General features: G+C 39.8%; 1 protein-coding gene across 1 annotated transcript; it reads right to left on the reverse strand.

The window, feature by feature from the left end:
• Positions 1-805: 805 nt before the first annotated feature.
• wfdc1 (WAP four-disulfide core domain 1) lies at positions 806-14,417 on the reverse strand. The gene is made up of 7 exons (XM_053320068.1): positions 14,306-14,417; positions 3,609-3,804; positions 3,444-3,527; positions 2,381-2,521; positions 1,889-1,939; positions 1,738-1,797; positions 806-1,644 (listed from the first exon to the last, which is right to left on the reverse strand). The coding sequence occupies exons 1-6, from the start codon at positions 14,396-14,398 to the stop codon at positions 1,739-1,741; spliced, it is 624 nt and encodes a 207-aa protein (XP_053176043.1). The 5' UTR covers positions 14,399-14,417; the 3' UTR covers positions 806-1,644; position 1,738.
• Between the last annotated feature and the right edge of the window lie 997 nt (positions 14,418-15,414).

The following is a 15,414-nucleotide window of genomic DNA, read 5'->3' on the forward strand; positions in this document are numbered from 1 at the left end:
CCATTTTTTGGGGTAACCCGTGCACTTTACTTGTTTTAGTCAAATACTTAAGAACCGAACCAGAGTAGTTTTCCTCTTATTTACGATCACTTGTAAAACATCGTCTTTTTCCTGACTCCTAAATCTCAATTCATCTCAATCTGAAATCTACACAAAACTCAAGAAACCTTTCAACAATGTATAGTTTATTTAAAATAAACAAGGCAGCATTACAGCACCAGTTGGAGCAACATTCAGACATCACTTTAGTTCTGCACACAGATAATGGTTACAACTTTTGATTCCCACCTTCAGCTTAATGTGTGTCTCTGTATTGCAGACCAGCTTATTTTCCTGTTATTATAGGCAGCAATGAAACTGAGCACCATTTGTATTGATATGAGCGACACTGACACACGCAAGTGTTTTGGCCAGTTCACCACAGTTGAATAGTTGACTGAAGCAAGTTGAGTTTCAGAATAACACAGAAGATCTTTAGACCAGTTTTAAACATCTGCTTTGCACATAAGCTTTTTCTATTATCATTTTTCATCATCTGTCTTGTGTGATAACAGTGTGATAGTTTAATAGACAAACTGGATTAGTTTTGTTTGTCAGATAAGCCAAATTTATCACCAAATAAAACACACACATGCAGCTTATACACATCCATAAAATCCAATTTGCAAAGTAAATTCCAAATTTTAAATGCTTGAATAATCATATTGCATTGGTAGATATTTGTCATATGACTTCTTTTTTAAAAAAGTCACCTCAGTAAGTTTATTACAGTCCATCAATTTATGATGAAAATCACTCATCCCTTTGTACGCTTATTTAAAAGTGTTTGTTGAAAGTTGTTCAAAGTTTCCTCCTTCACAAGTGGAGTATCCCTTTAAATTACTCACCAAATCAACTATGTTATCTCATTTTACTTACTTCTCATAGCAGTGATGTTATATATCAGCTTATATATCTCTTGGCTGAAATTAACCTGCTTCGGTTCCAAATTTTCCAAAACTGACACAATCCACACACTCATATGGCATTTATTACTAGAATTAGAGTAATTAGTTAGAATATTATATCACATTTGGATTCAGTTCAAAGATGCAACCATCACAGCTGCAGTTTTTCCTATTTGTGTATAAAACTTTCCAGATTTCAGGACAGGAAATGTGAGCTGTGTCTTTCTGAGAATGAGAGAGGCAGAATGATACAAGGCCACATGGTTTTGGTTTTCTGTGCTGGCCAGCCTTTTGTGTTTGTGTATGAAAATAAGGCAGACTGACAGGGAGGGAGAAGGTTGTAAAGACACATTTGATTAAAAAAAAAAAAGCTTTGGTGTGCGCCCTGCTCTCTCTTCCTCTACTTCACCATGAACCCCAACTGCTCCATCTTTTCACAGATATCAGACAAAGAGACAAAAAACCTCAACATTTTTTCTTTGGCTGTGTACTGTAGACTCGTCTCCCAATAGGACTTTGTGACTGATGAGAGGCTAGAAGAAGACAGGAGCTTTGCAAAGAGGAGGTAGCAGCTGTAGGTCTAGTAAAAAGGTCAGATCTGACTCTGGTTTCAGGTGTGATGAGAGCAGATCGAACAGGACTGGGCTGATGTCTGAGGTTGTGTTATGGTCGTAGCTGAGGCTGAGGTCACGTTCATCTGAGAGCACATATTACAAATACAAAAATAATATGAGGCTTTGTCTTATATTGGAGATATATATGAAGAAGTTCAGTGTGGCTGAAAACATACTTCATCCCAGGTGCTTGTGATGATGTTTTTCATAGCCTACAGCATTGTTCGAGCTGGTACCTGTCAGGGAAAAGTCATCATCAGGTCAGACAGATTGTATCTGGTTCAGTAAGAGTACAGGCTTTCAAGTTCTCCACATTACCCCACTTACCTAAGTAGTCCTTGTAGTCCTTAAAGTATTTGTGCCTCAGCCCACGTCCATCTGTAGATTAAATAGCCAGAGTGGAAAGACAAAGTAAAAATGTGGCATTTTGAATCCTGCTAAAATAATAAAGACCTACAGAAACGTTATGCTCTTTTGATTAAATCCTTAGTTTCATTCCAATGCCAACACCTTTCTCTACAGTCCTCAAATACATCTTGTGGCAGTCTACTGTTGCCAGGTCAACCTAGTTTGTATATTTGTATTTATAGATCTATTCAATAGGAGAACTTGGCACTTGGCTGTAAGTAATCTGCCAAGAGATACCAGACCAAACTCAAGACAGCTGCTGGCATAGCCCTGCATGCAGTCCCATTACAATAGATAAACAAGAGATTAGTTAAAAAAAATTAAGATTGGAGATATATGTTTCAAAGCCACATCTCAATCACATGGCTAATGGCTCAGCTATTTGAGTCACTGGAGGCCCTCTAGCCATACCAGAGTTGCCACGTTGCTTGATACACTGTCCCCGGTTAGGGATGCCAGCGGCAGGATTTCCGGGATTGATAATGTGGCACTCATAGCCTGTAGGACAGTGGAGGGGCTCGTCTCCATCTTCGGTCGTACTGCAGGCCTCAGCTAATGGGCAGAATACATACTGTGCATTAGAGGAGCAAACATGCATGAAATGCACATTAACACAAGCACAAGCACACATGTCTATGCATAAACAATCCACCTTTAGCTATTCTTACACACTTTAATCAGCTTTTTATCTTGTGAACTTTGTGTACTGTTGATGTTTGAGATCACTGAAAGCTTTTTGTGGCTTTGGAATGTAGCTGCAATGATTAGTTGATTAATCGATTAGTTTCCAACAATTAAATCAATTTCAATCATCGACTAATTGTCATTTTTTGAGAAAAAAAATCCAAATTCCCAAATGTGAATATTCTCTAGTTTATTTAGTCTACCATGACAGTAAAATGAATATCTTATTGTAATGGACTGTTGGTCAGAATGAAAGAAGACATTTCAAGACATCACCTTGGGCTTCGGGCGACAGTGATTGACATTTTCCACATTTTCATGGAAAGAAAATCTAATATACTTGGAATAACATCTATAGAGATTAAGAAGAGAAACACAAAGATCATGTTTTCTTCCTTCTGTCCATTTTATAGTGTGTCTACTCTAAATGGACTGTTTTAGTGGCTTAAGAAAATCGGTCCTTGCAGAAACCATTTCCTCAACACATGTAGCCCAAAATTAACCATAAAACAACTACGTAATCAACTTTACTACTAAATAAATCATGATAGTCATTAGATGCAGTCCTGCACTGGAATAATTTGTTTAACACCCAAAAGACTTGTAAAAACCCCCCCCCAAAAAAAAATCATGAACACACAGTCAAATTATTCTTTAATGTGCTGAATGAAAACTGTCCTGATCTCAAAAAAAGTGTTGTAGGTTCATTCAAGAATAAGATGTAGTGACACCATTAACTTCATAATTTAAAATGATTTCAGATTTCAGCAGGTCAGTGGTTTGTACTCACCTTGCAGAACCTCTTCAGGCCCGTCTAACAGCCAGCCGTTACCCCCCAACCACCGAGGCTTGGGCTGCACCAGCCAGTCCAGCACTGTTCAGAACACACCAAACTGTTAATGCATATTGTCAAGCATACAAACACTGCTCTGTGAGGCCTGTTACTTCTGCTGACCTGGTGGTGGCTGAACAGACTCCAGACAAGCATAGATGCAGCCATTGTAGCAGCAGCGTTTATGGCGCTCACACTCTGAGTCTGAGCGGCAGCCTGGCACCTCACAGGCTCTCTCTGGTAGCATCTGGGGTGGTGGTGGACACCGGTCATTCTTCTGGTGCTGTGTGGACTGTGGGTGGTTGAGATACTCATAGTCCTGACAAACAGAACAAGAGACAAATGTCCAGGGTGTTAATGTGAATGTAGATGTGGTTTGTTTCTGTCTTGGGTGGTTCCTGTAGGTGATGACTGTTAAATATTTCACCAGTGGTTCTGTGGTCTCTTAAAAACTCCTACAAACTCTAGCCCTGCTGAAAAAGCATATGTGGGTGAGAAAACAAATTAAGAACAGTATGAGAAGGCCTTGTAAAAACTGTATGATTGTGTAGAGTTGTAAGGCTAAGAAGAAGTCATGAAAAAGTCAAATAATTGAATGCCTTATCTCATATGGCTTAATGCCTTCCCTCAGTTATTTGAAACACGTTTTTCTTATACGTGCCTGTTTAAAAGCTAATTCTGGCAAGTTAATACTATTTTTACTGAGTTGATGGCGTCATACAGTAGATGCAAGGTATATTAGACACATTACATTTTTATGTAAAAACACACATGGTTCTGCTTTTTTACATATGATGAAAGATATTCATGAAAGTTATTAGATGGGAAATTAAACTTCCAATTTAGTGTAACAACCACTAGATGGCGGCAAAGGATCTGAGAGGTCACTTTTCAGCATAGCAGCACTGTAGCAAATACACTGAGGGTTTGGCTTCAGTATGCATGCCTGCCTGCAAACGTCTTGACCTGGATTGGGAAGGTGATTCACTGTGGGAACAAGCACTTCCCTGGTGAGTGTGAGAGGGAGAAAGTAGGCCACAGGACCCTGGGCCAAGCAACAACGCTCTTTGGCAGCTTTGGCAAGATAAAGTGTAGGCCTAGATGCACACACACAATCAGCAATGCACAAACTTTCCCACATGGTGCTGAGAAGATAAACTCTGGCATGCTTAGCAGAAGCCAGCATAACGGAATCTGTATCACAGCTATTGTCTCTGTGGTTGAATTGTTTTAACAAGCTGCAGCTCTCTATTGATTCCCTCTCATTGGTTTGGACGGAGAGTGTGAGGGAACTTTGTATACTCTTTTACACAGCTGGTGTCAAGTATCACAGGTTTTGTGCCACAGTGTAAGCAGCCATTCAATGTTAGGGTTATGTACACATGGGAATTATTGCAATACAATCCCAAGAAGCACAGCTGCCCTTGGCTAAACATTAACTCCCATATTTTCTCATACTCTGTATTTGCTTTTGCATAGCAAACTACAGTGTGCTCAAGTTTCCAGTTCATTCCATTGTGTTTTTTTACTGCTACAAATGAGTACAACTGCTGTTTACTTGCTGGCTTGACAGCAAGTAAACCAACCAACAACCACTCAAACGCATAACAAGGGTAACAATTTAAGGATATTTTAATTGTAGGGTATTGCTGGGATTCTATGTAGGTGGTCTACTTTGAAATGTTTGCGCTTCTATTGCAAAGAAGTGATTTGGCTGGTTGGTTATGTAATTAAGGTGCGCCTCAAGGTTAATTTCTTGACTGGTAACAACATTTACTTTTAGTTAAGTCAAATGTCTTTCTCCTGCTATGGAAAAAAAAGGTTGCAATCAGTTGCATTTCTGTTTTCATGCATAATGTTAATACAGTTGTCATGGTTATGACTCAGATTTCATTAATGCAAAGTTGTTTGTGACAAGGCTGAGAACACATACTGTGAGCACTGAGCACAAATGCACATCTGTTAAATTTGTCAGGAGTGTGGATGGATTTGTCTGAGTCTCCAGCAAGAGAGAGGGAAAAACAGAGAGAGAAAGAAATTGGTCTTTTTTTCTCTCCTTACACTAGATTAGTAATTAGATAATCAGCTTGTGGGTTGCACACGATCATTAAAACTGTGCTGTTTATTTGGCAGGCTGACTGAACACTCTTACAAACCAACCGGAAAAACGAAAGCAAATGTTTGGCGCTGACGGTGGTATCACACACTCTGTATGTGTGTTCACACACATTAATTCGTTCTGGCAGCAGTGAGATTAGTGGGTGGATGGTTATTTGGGGGCGTGAGGGGGTGCTGGGGTGCTGGGGTGCGGGGGTTGGATTCGCACCATGGAAGGTTGGAGGGAACAATGTGTGGCTCAGAGCTTGTAAAAGTTACTTTGAGATCCTGCAAATGACTCTAATCGTTAAAGTAGTCAAATTTTAAAACGAGAGTTTAGGGTCCGGATTTGTGTTAAAAGAACAGATTATTATCATTTCACGTTTTTACACTGGTAGGCTTGGGAAAAATGTATTTTTGGTTATCTCCCAAACTATGTTGCTGAGTACTGAATTAAAGTAGCAATCATTTATTTTTTTGCCACTTGGGAGCAGTAAAACAAGCTGTAATCACAACACCAACATATTAACGCAGTGGTGGGTGCATGTATGTTAGCATATAGTTGCTTTTTTACAAATTCATTAGACACAGACCAGCATTAGCATTCATTTGGAGTTGTGTTTCTCCTTTTAGCTCTGGTTTTGTCTCAACCAACTCCTGATGAAAATATGTGGCTCTTTAGTAGCTAAATGCAACATTGTGTTCACCAGCAAGTTGCTAACTTTTCTTTACTTTGTTTGGAGCTGTGTAGTGGGTTTATCAAAGCCTTTTCATTGAAGACAGGTGTCTGCTGCAGGTGGAAGCTAAGGGGAACTATAGAGTTGGAGATAATCCATGGGCTTGTCACTACGGGTGACATCTTTCATTTTACACCTAGTCATTTTATCCATGGTTAATGTAAAATATAGATTAATTTAGCTTTAAATAACAATTGTGCCAATTCTAATTTCATTTTGTCAAATTTCTTGTAGAGTTGTGCTGAGTTAAAAGAGAATAATCTTACCATGACAACAAATTCAAAATATTGGAGAGAGTTGTGTCCCTCTGTCCCCTCTTCTTCAGACTCAATGCTGATGTTTGGGTTAGGTGGTATCTATCTCAGTTCATCCAGTTTGTTTGCTTACATGGCTGCAACACACTGTGTTTGTATACCATTGTTTCATATCTGGCACCCTGGGGTGTTGAAAAGGGCGTCAACCTGATCTCACAGAAATACATCAAATAACCTCTAATTACCACATTACATGGTGATAGCGTGCCCTGAGTTAAAATGATGTGCCACCAGAATGGAAATTTCAAAGTAGAAATATAATATTACAATATAATAACAGTGTAAATATGTTACATAATGGTCCTTTAAGATCAAATGAAACACGCATGCATTGAGAAGTTTGGGATTACTTTGAAAATTTGAATAACAGGTTTTTTTTATTTAAAAAGCCATTTTTGCAGTTAGTCCAGCTACATGCTCTTGAAATACGTGAACAGGGTGGAGCCAGAGCACATCCACGACGTCGCCTGGTACAATTACATCTATGAATGGGGACTACAAAGTCTACTGTGATTGGATAATGACATAATGACTGCTGCCGTCTTTCCTTATCTCATATCCGATCTGTCTCCTCCTCCAAACGTCTCTTACAAAGGGTCAAATGTTTCCTTCCTGTTTATGTGGCTGCGACTGTGTGGAAATGTATGTGCTTGCTACAGGTGAATGTGTCAATCCTTCAGTGTTATGTTCACTTACACTTTCTAACATGAGTATTTTCTTCTTTTTTTTTTACTGATCTGCACAAACATTTCACCTCTTGACTGCTTTGCTCTTAAGCCTTCCCTTGTGTCTGCTCCTCTGTGTGCCAGAAGAGCCGCCATGCTCTACATCCTGAGCTCTATCGCACAATCCTGCACACATCTCTCTGATGTTCCGCATTGTTTATTTACACTCCTGTCTGCCTTGCTGCTCTCCCGTAGAGACAATGCCAGCGGGCCCCGCGTGTGATGTTCATGTCTATCTGTGGGCATGTTTTCCCCCTCTCTGCCTGTCTATCTGTCTCCATCTGTATCACTCTCGCTATCTCTTTTCCTCCCTGTTCTTTGCCATCTCCTTGATTTTTTCTTCTTCTCTTTTTGGTGTTGAAAAGTAGTGGTATGATATCTAGCTGTAACAAATGATCTCAACCGCTCTTTTTTTTTTTGTTTTGGTTTATGGAGAGTTTGTGGAGAGAAGCCACCAGAGACTCCATAACTTAGCTGAGATCAGACCATTCAGACTGATACTGAGATTTTCTGCTTCCTTTTTGTAAGGAAACATGCACGCATATACCCCCCACCCCAAAAACACACCCAATCTCAGACGTATACACACATACTATAGCAGAGTCAGGGTCAAGGCTGTGCACACATGAAGCTTAAACAAGACATAACATAACATTCTTTCACGAGAGTGTCAAATCAAATCTACTAGATCTCCCATCTATATTAAATGAAGTAGCCCACAGCACACATCTGGTTAGTTTTTGGGTTGTCAGGACTTATTTCCTGTCTCTGTATACCAGCAGTCAGTTTGACAGACAGATAGACAGACGTGCAGATAGATGAAGACAAACCGTGAGGAAAACAGTCTGCCTGTAAATCAGTCAGAGATGAAAGATGGAAAGACAAGCTGAAAGACAGACAGGTAGATGCACAGTTGGGGAAAGGCAGTTTTCTTGAAATGTGGACACACTGGCAAAGGAGTGTTGTTCTAACCTTGAGTTGAAGATGAACAGAGTGAACCCATATGAGGTGTGCTTTACACAACAGGACTGAGGTAGATCAACTATGACTGTAGCTCAAAACAGTTTTAATAGAGATGATAAAGATCCTTCTCAACTCTTTTTTTTTTTGCTATACCTGTATTTTCTTTTTGTAGTATAGCAACCACACACTGTTATGTCTGTAGTTTGATATGTAGACATGCCTGTGGCCCCTCAGATTTACAATCCTTACTGTTTTTGAAGATGGTATAAGATGGAAAACCCTCTACTGCCAAAAAAAAGAAAAGAAAAAGGAATGTCTATAACACTGCAGGCTTCAGGTGAAAAAGTTAAGCATCAGTTGATGTTGAGGTGATTTTGTCTTTGAGGTTAATGTTTGCATGTGTGTGTCTGCGTGGTACGTGAAGGTTGAATTGAGTAGCTATCTGCTCCGATATAAATCCAGTAATGTGCTTCTGACCAGCAGCAGGCTCACATCATCTGACTGGGATTAGCCCTGTTTAGACCCACATACACTAGCTCACAAAACAAAACTTCTGATTGCCACAAAATAAGTTCTAATCTAAATATATATATTTTAAAACATACAACAACTACCATAAAAACTGGTGTATAAGTCGCAGTCTATCTTGGGGGCTCTCATATTGGGAAAAGCACTTTTCTATTAAAGACAAGTTTATTTGAATGCACCAGTAATTATTTATATATATTTATAAATACATATGTTTATACTCCAAAACTTTATCAATTTACTTTCATTTGAAATGCAATAAAACACACATAATACACCTGAAACTGTGTGTCTGGTTAATGGTTAATGGTATGGTAATGATTTGCTTAACTGAATTGCACCTGTATATTAACTCAGACTGGGTTCAGGTTAGGCTATGAGTGTCAATTAAACATTTTTGAAGAAAAACTGGTGAACAGGACACACCAGTGGGTTTTTACGGTAATACAAAATGCTGGATGACATTCTTCTGCATTTATCTCCCTGTATATATATACTGCTTCCTCAGCCTATCTAGGACCACTGAATTATAATTCATGTGATATATGTACACGGCCAGTCAAAAGTTTGGACACACTTTCTCTTCCAAGGTAATTGGAAGCTGTGTCCAAACTATTGACTGCTACTGTACACTGTGAATTGATGTATATCTTTGTAATGCTACTGTGAACTGAGTCTGGTTATCAAATTCCAATGACTTGTGTTTTCTCTAAACTAAAACATAAACTACTACAGAAAAACAAGCACCACTCTTATAATCTTCTTCTGTTAGTATGACACAGTGCAATCTACCATTGAGAATAATAAATGAAATATAGATTGCTGTAAACAAATGCTTTTTTGACTCAAATCCATAATATTTAATTTGGTGTTTAAATTTGTATCTGTCTGAGTAATTGCAGAAACATGTATGTTGTATGCAATATGTGTATTGTATTACTCCTAAGTTTCTGTTGCATTCATTTCATCTGTAGTTAATTACTTGCAGTCATATACAGCTTTCATGGAAGCTGTATTGCATTTGCAACGCATTCTCAGGATAAAGGTCACAAACTATTCTCCTAATAACCTAAAATGCATGTCTTTTGTTCAACAGTGACATAGAAGCACATTATACACATTGTAATTCTAATCTCAAACAGACTTTTGTACTGAAAAAAGTAAGTCTCCTCTCAAAAGTCTGTAATTTAATTGAACACATGCTGATCATCATCATTGCACTCTAATTGCTAGATTTAATCCATGATTTATGTACCAAAATGTATTTTGTTACACAGTAATCTTATCTTTAATAAGTATCACTTCCTTAAAAGCTAGAACTTTCCCCCAGTGGATCTGTTTCGTTGTACATAGCGGCCCCAGGCCAAGTCAAACAGCCGGCCAGGCCAAGAACAGGAAGAACACGTGTTTCTGAGCATCTGCAAGGCCCCTGTCTTAATACCAGGTGCTAGCAGGATGGTATCCACACTACATCAAATAAATGCAACTGTAATGATTTATGATAGTAGCCTCACTCTCTCTTTATGCGCATTGACAGGCCCAGGCAGGCGCCTGAGTCTGTCTGTTGTGGCTGTATGAGACTAAACAATCTTTCTGTGTGTGTGTGTGTGTGTGTGTGTGTGTGTGTGTGTGTGTGTGTGTGGGAGGTGCTTGAGGCGCAAATGTTCATTCAAGATTTATGAGTTGCTGTTGTTGGGTGGAAAACCTTTTATTTTGAATTTGTTCTTTTAATTTTCAAAAACAGTCTTGAAAAACCCAAAACAAAAAGTATAGACTCATGAAAGTAATCGCTCTCAATCATCACGGTGACCAACTAGAAGCGTGTATGTATCTACAGAGACTTTGCCCTCTTCCTGTATTTTCTTATTTTATTTTTTATTTTGCTGTGTTCGGGACATTTCTGGGCATCATCCATTGGGCAGTGGGTGTGTAGCCCCCAGCCAATAACAGTGTGCAGGTGTGAGGTCGGGACTTGTAGCGTAGCACCAAGGTTACATTACTGTTTCAGTCTCTCTCCTCTGCTCCGCTCTCTGTCTCTGTTCCTCTCTGTCTCTGTTTCTGTGTTTTTGGGATGTATAAAGAGCTGCAGGTCTTTGTGTCTGCTTTACTGAAAGCGTTGGCTGAGCTACACACACATACACACACACACAGAGCAGAGAGGCCACACTGGACAGGATGAAGCTCTGCATTCATACAAAATCTGGCAATGCGGTACCTTCCTGCTTTGTGCTTTAGAACATAACTGCCATGAAAAATAACAGAAAATAACATTTTATTCATCTGATTCACAGCTTTGTTCTCACCAGTACTGCTCTCTCTCTTCATTCACTCTCTCTATCAACAAGCTTCCAAAAAAAAAAAAAACTTAAGGCCACTATTATTACCATTCTCTTTCACCTCACCTGTTTTTTCACCTATCTATTAAACATGTTTCTCCCTGAAGTAAACCTCCCTGTTATCTCTGTTTTTCCACAGGCATTTTCACCAAGAGGAAATGAAGAAAGTGCTACTGGTGACCTTTGAACTATGTGGGAGAAGGAGGTCTAGATAAGAGAGGCCATCGCTCCAGTGAGTCAGAACATCTGAACTACAGGTCAAACGGATACTTTTCTGGTAAGAGCTTACATACAGGTCAGATAAAGGAAGTCAAGGCCAAGCCTGCCCTTGCTTTTATATTTTAAACTCGATGTATTTTGTAAGCTGTCAGGTTATATTAATTTCTGGAACAAGACATCACTCACATCCTGCAAATCCAACATTTAGGCTAAAAGTACATGTATTTCAAATGGGTAACATGAATTCCTGTGAAGTACATTAAGAGGGAATGAGGGGGTGACATGAGCTGACATTTGTTTATTCTTTCTTTGTCTTTCAAACTATATTTTGCCTTTGAAAATGACATGTAGAGATTACTGTCATTTTTGCTATTGTATTGTATTCATTCTGCAGCATGCAAAGCAAAATATCAAGTAAAGGAAAACAGTATAAAAACATCATCATCGTCATATTTATTGTACTGTGTAATTAAATTGAGCTTTTGGGGTTTTAGTTAAGGTAGTTGCTAATTTTCTTGATGAGACATTCCTACTTATTGGCTTCATGTAGAGGTTGTGAGTACAGTCATTTGAATTGGGCGTGTGTTTAGCAATCAGGTGAAACCTATATTCAAACAAAGAACAAGATGGACTGTGATACAGGTACTGAGCACGCTGGTGGCCTTGGGGTTCGTTACCATTTTATTCTGTACCAATTTTCCTTCCAAGACACACTATTTCATAGACTGATGCCTACATGAAACACTGAGTGACTATAATTTGTCTTTCTGCACTACCCCGGTGTTATGGATGATGAGGCTGAGGGTGTTTGTGTTTATGTGCACGTGGGGGAGGTGGTTACAAAAAACAAAAAGAAAGAAAGATTGAAAGATGCAAAGATGCAAAGATGAAAAGGTTCAGAGGGAAAGACGCAAACTCCATCTGCACAGCCGTCTCAGCATGTTCCAATTACAGCAGCTTTGAAGCAGAGTCCAGTAAGTCGGTGCTTTTGGCCCATCCTGATAGAAGGAGGAGGAGGAGGAGAGAGAGAAAGAGATTCGAAAGAGGGAAAACAGGGGGTGGTATACTGAGAGGAGAGAGAAGCACACGGGCGAGGAGAAAGAGAAAGCGGGGCAGAAAAGAGGGTGAAAGGCTAACTGCTTCATACGAGAGAGGGGGAGAGCGAAAAGGGCCAATGAGGGCATAAACCAGTCAGCAAGTGAGAACATTGAAGCACGAGAGGTTGCAGAGCGGAGGAAAGAAAGCAAAGAGGGAGAAAATAAAAGAGAAGGCAGCACGCTACAGTGAGCCCTTGTTAAAGATGATCAATCAGCTACACTGAGCTGAGTTAACAAGCAGGGGCCCAGTCTGCAAGTTCAGTTCCTGCCCTAATAATCCACTGCGCACACACACACACGGACAAAGGTTGTACATCCAGTGTGCTCTTCAATTACTCATATGGAAACTTGAAAATCAGCGACTTATTCCAACCTGTTGCACACTCCAATCTCTGCTCTCCATCCAAACTGAAAAACGCTCCTGTCCATGTCGATTTTTCATGCTTAAAAATCAAAGTGTTATCATTAAACTTTCACTCAGGTTGCTACCAGGTCCAAAACGTATTCTTTTCCAGTGGTGAGAGATATTTTAAGATTATTTACTTAGGCAAAAATACATTGTAAAAAGACTCATCACAGTATTGAAAATTGGACATGTGTGTAAAAAACACAGGTGCTCAGCAGAATCTGTAGTATATTATTTGTTGTATCGTTATTGTTACGATAGCTTACTTTTTAAATGCTCGTATTATATTTTAAAAGATTCTTTTAAAAATGTTTTGTGTGAAAAATCCGATTGTCTATTCACTTTCTTGCTGAGAGTTGAAATGTTACCATGGTATCGATCTTCTCATGTAATGTTGGCCTTACATTAAATTAAATTCACTGCTGCTGAATTTCCTGCGTTGTAATATAATCCTGAGAGTTTTGCAAGAGTTGTGGTGCACCCCCGTCATCTTTTGGTGTAAGTCTTAGGTCAGTCTTTTTCATATCTTGACTGATCATATCAAACATGTTTAATATATTATCTGAGTTTTTTTCGTCTTGGTTCATGCAAATAGTGAAGTTCAATGACATGAACATTGTCAACAAACAATAGATACACTCTCTCCTGCACCAAACAGGAAACAGCAAAATGGGTAGATAGTAAACACAGTGGGGACTTTGGGGAGGCGCAAGAATATGAACAAGTCTCACTTCTCTTGGACTGTGGAAAAAGGAGAAGAAACTGGTGGAATTGTGGAGTTTAGCTGGTTTTTCAGAACAAACCACTGCACACACAAGGCCAGATGTGGCCAAAAGCTGTGTCTTTAGCTGCTGCATTCTTCAACAGTTTTTCTTCTTGTAAACTTCCATCAAGAGCAGAAATAACGATTGGAAATAATCTCAAAAGGAATCTTATGGTCTTGCAAATAGTGACTCAGCAAAATTCCCACTGTTTGCAAAATATTAATGCGTGACTAAAAACGTTTTTTTAAAAACCTTTCAAAGTCTTCTAGTGTATGGTTGGCATCATTTTCTGCAAGTAAGCAAACAAGTATATATATATATATTAAAGTAAAATAATTCCTTTAAGTACAGTACTTGGGTAAATGTGCTTAGTAAATGTAAGTGTTTTTTTTTTAATCCAGCTTCAGGTTTCAGGTCTCAGGTCAACTTGACCACCTCTCACCTCAGCCTCAAAACTGCTCTCACAGTGTGAAACCAGCTCTCTGTAACAGAGCCGGTATTGTACTGTATCGATGTGAGCTTTCACCTACTTCCACTTTAAAAGATTATCTCAAAACACACATACAGTAAGAAGGAATTCACACCCTCATTTGTGCACCTATAAAAGAGTTTAAGGTGAGGTTAGCAGCCCCACCTTATGGTTGAGTCCTCTTTTCCTGATCCTCCTGGCATCACTTCCTGTGGACAGCACCAACAGGGAGAGCAGCAGCACCAGAGAGCCCGGCATGGTCTGTGTAGTGCTCCTGCACCCCCAACTCCAATCTCTTTCTACGTCTCCCTCCTTCTCCTCCCTTCCTGTCTGAGAGGTATTCCTTCTTCCTTTCCTTATTCCAAAAGTTAGTCCTCCAGGCGTTTGTAAGTCCTCTGTTGCGTTCACGTTTCCAGCTGAAGCAATGACTCTCTGGTGCTCATGTGCAGCCAGAGATTACACAAGCCCTCTCCCTCAAACAGGACCTGCCTTTATATCCGCCCGAGGAAAAGTGCACGGCAGAATGACAAGAGTAGAGGGAAGGAAGGGGAAAGGGATGAATGGAGGCAGTGTAGGGGAGAAACGAAAGAAGAAGGAGAATAGGGGAGCAAAAGGAGGGGAAGGGAAAAACAGCAGCTGTCTGTGCATCAGTTGCTGAGAGTTGAAACTGTCTGCTGGCACAGTGTGCGCACATGTCTCTGGGAGAGAGGAGGGAAGAGGAGGGGAGGGGGTGATAGGAGGGAGGGGACGGCGTTAGAGAGGGCAGTAGTGTGTGTGTGTGTGTGTGTGTGTGTGTGTGTGTGTGTGTGCGTGTGTGTGTGTGTGTGTGTGTGTGTGTGAGACCTCCCCCTTGCCCTCTTGTTGCATCTCGCAGCACATCTGGGGATCTTTATGTGAATTTGACAGAGTTGTGTCATGTGCGGTTGGGCTATGTTTTATATTCTGTGGCATTCTTCACATTTTGCCTGCGTGTGGTATTGTAGGAGGAAAATGAATGGCTTTGCTAAGTATGGGGTTCGTAAAACTTGCTGATTGCTAACCTTAGACTTCAATATGGTGTTACTTATAACATGCACAAAATCGGTGTTTTACATCCCTGATTTTGCTTAAGGATATGCTTGATTCATATGATAATGCAGCTAGGATCACTTGAAAGCATCTGAATGAGTATGAATGTTGATGAATATTTGGCGTGTCTTAGTACATGCCTGTGTCTGTATATGTTTGAAGAAGATTCAGTGTGGTTTCTGTAGCATTGACCCATAAAGAATGAA

This window comes from Scomber japonicus, chromosome 5 (assembly GCF_027409825.1).
Source record: "Scomber japonicus isolate fScoJap1 chromosome 5, fScoJap1.pri, whole genome shotgun sequence".
NCBI lineage: Eukaryota > Metazoa > Chordata > Actinopteri > Scombriformes > Scombridae > Scomber > Scomber japonicus.

Bases quoted from the DNA above. Each gene is read 5' to 3' on its own strand.
- wfdc1 (XM_053320068.1), bottom strand. From the start codon at position 14,398: ATGCCGGGCTCTCTGGTGCTGCTGCTCTCCCTGTTGGTGCTGTCCACA. The intron at 3,528-3,608 runs GTCAGCAGAAGT...TGTTCTGAACAG, and splicing joins GTCTGTTCAGCCACCACCAG to TGCTGGACTGGCTGGTGCAG. The intron at 1,940-2,380 runs GTATGGCTAGAG...TTTAATCTACAG, and splicing joins CAAGCAACGTGGCAACTCTG to ATGGACGTGGGCTGAGGCAC.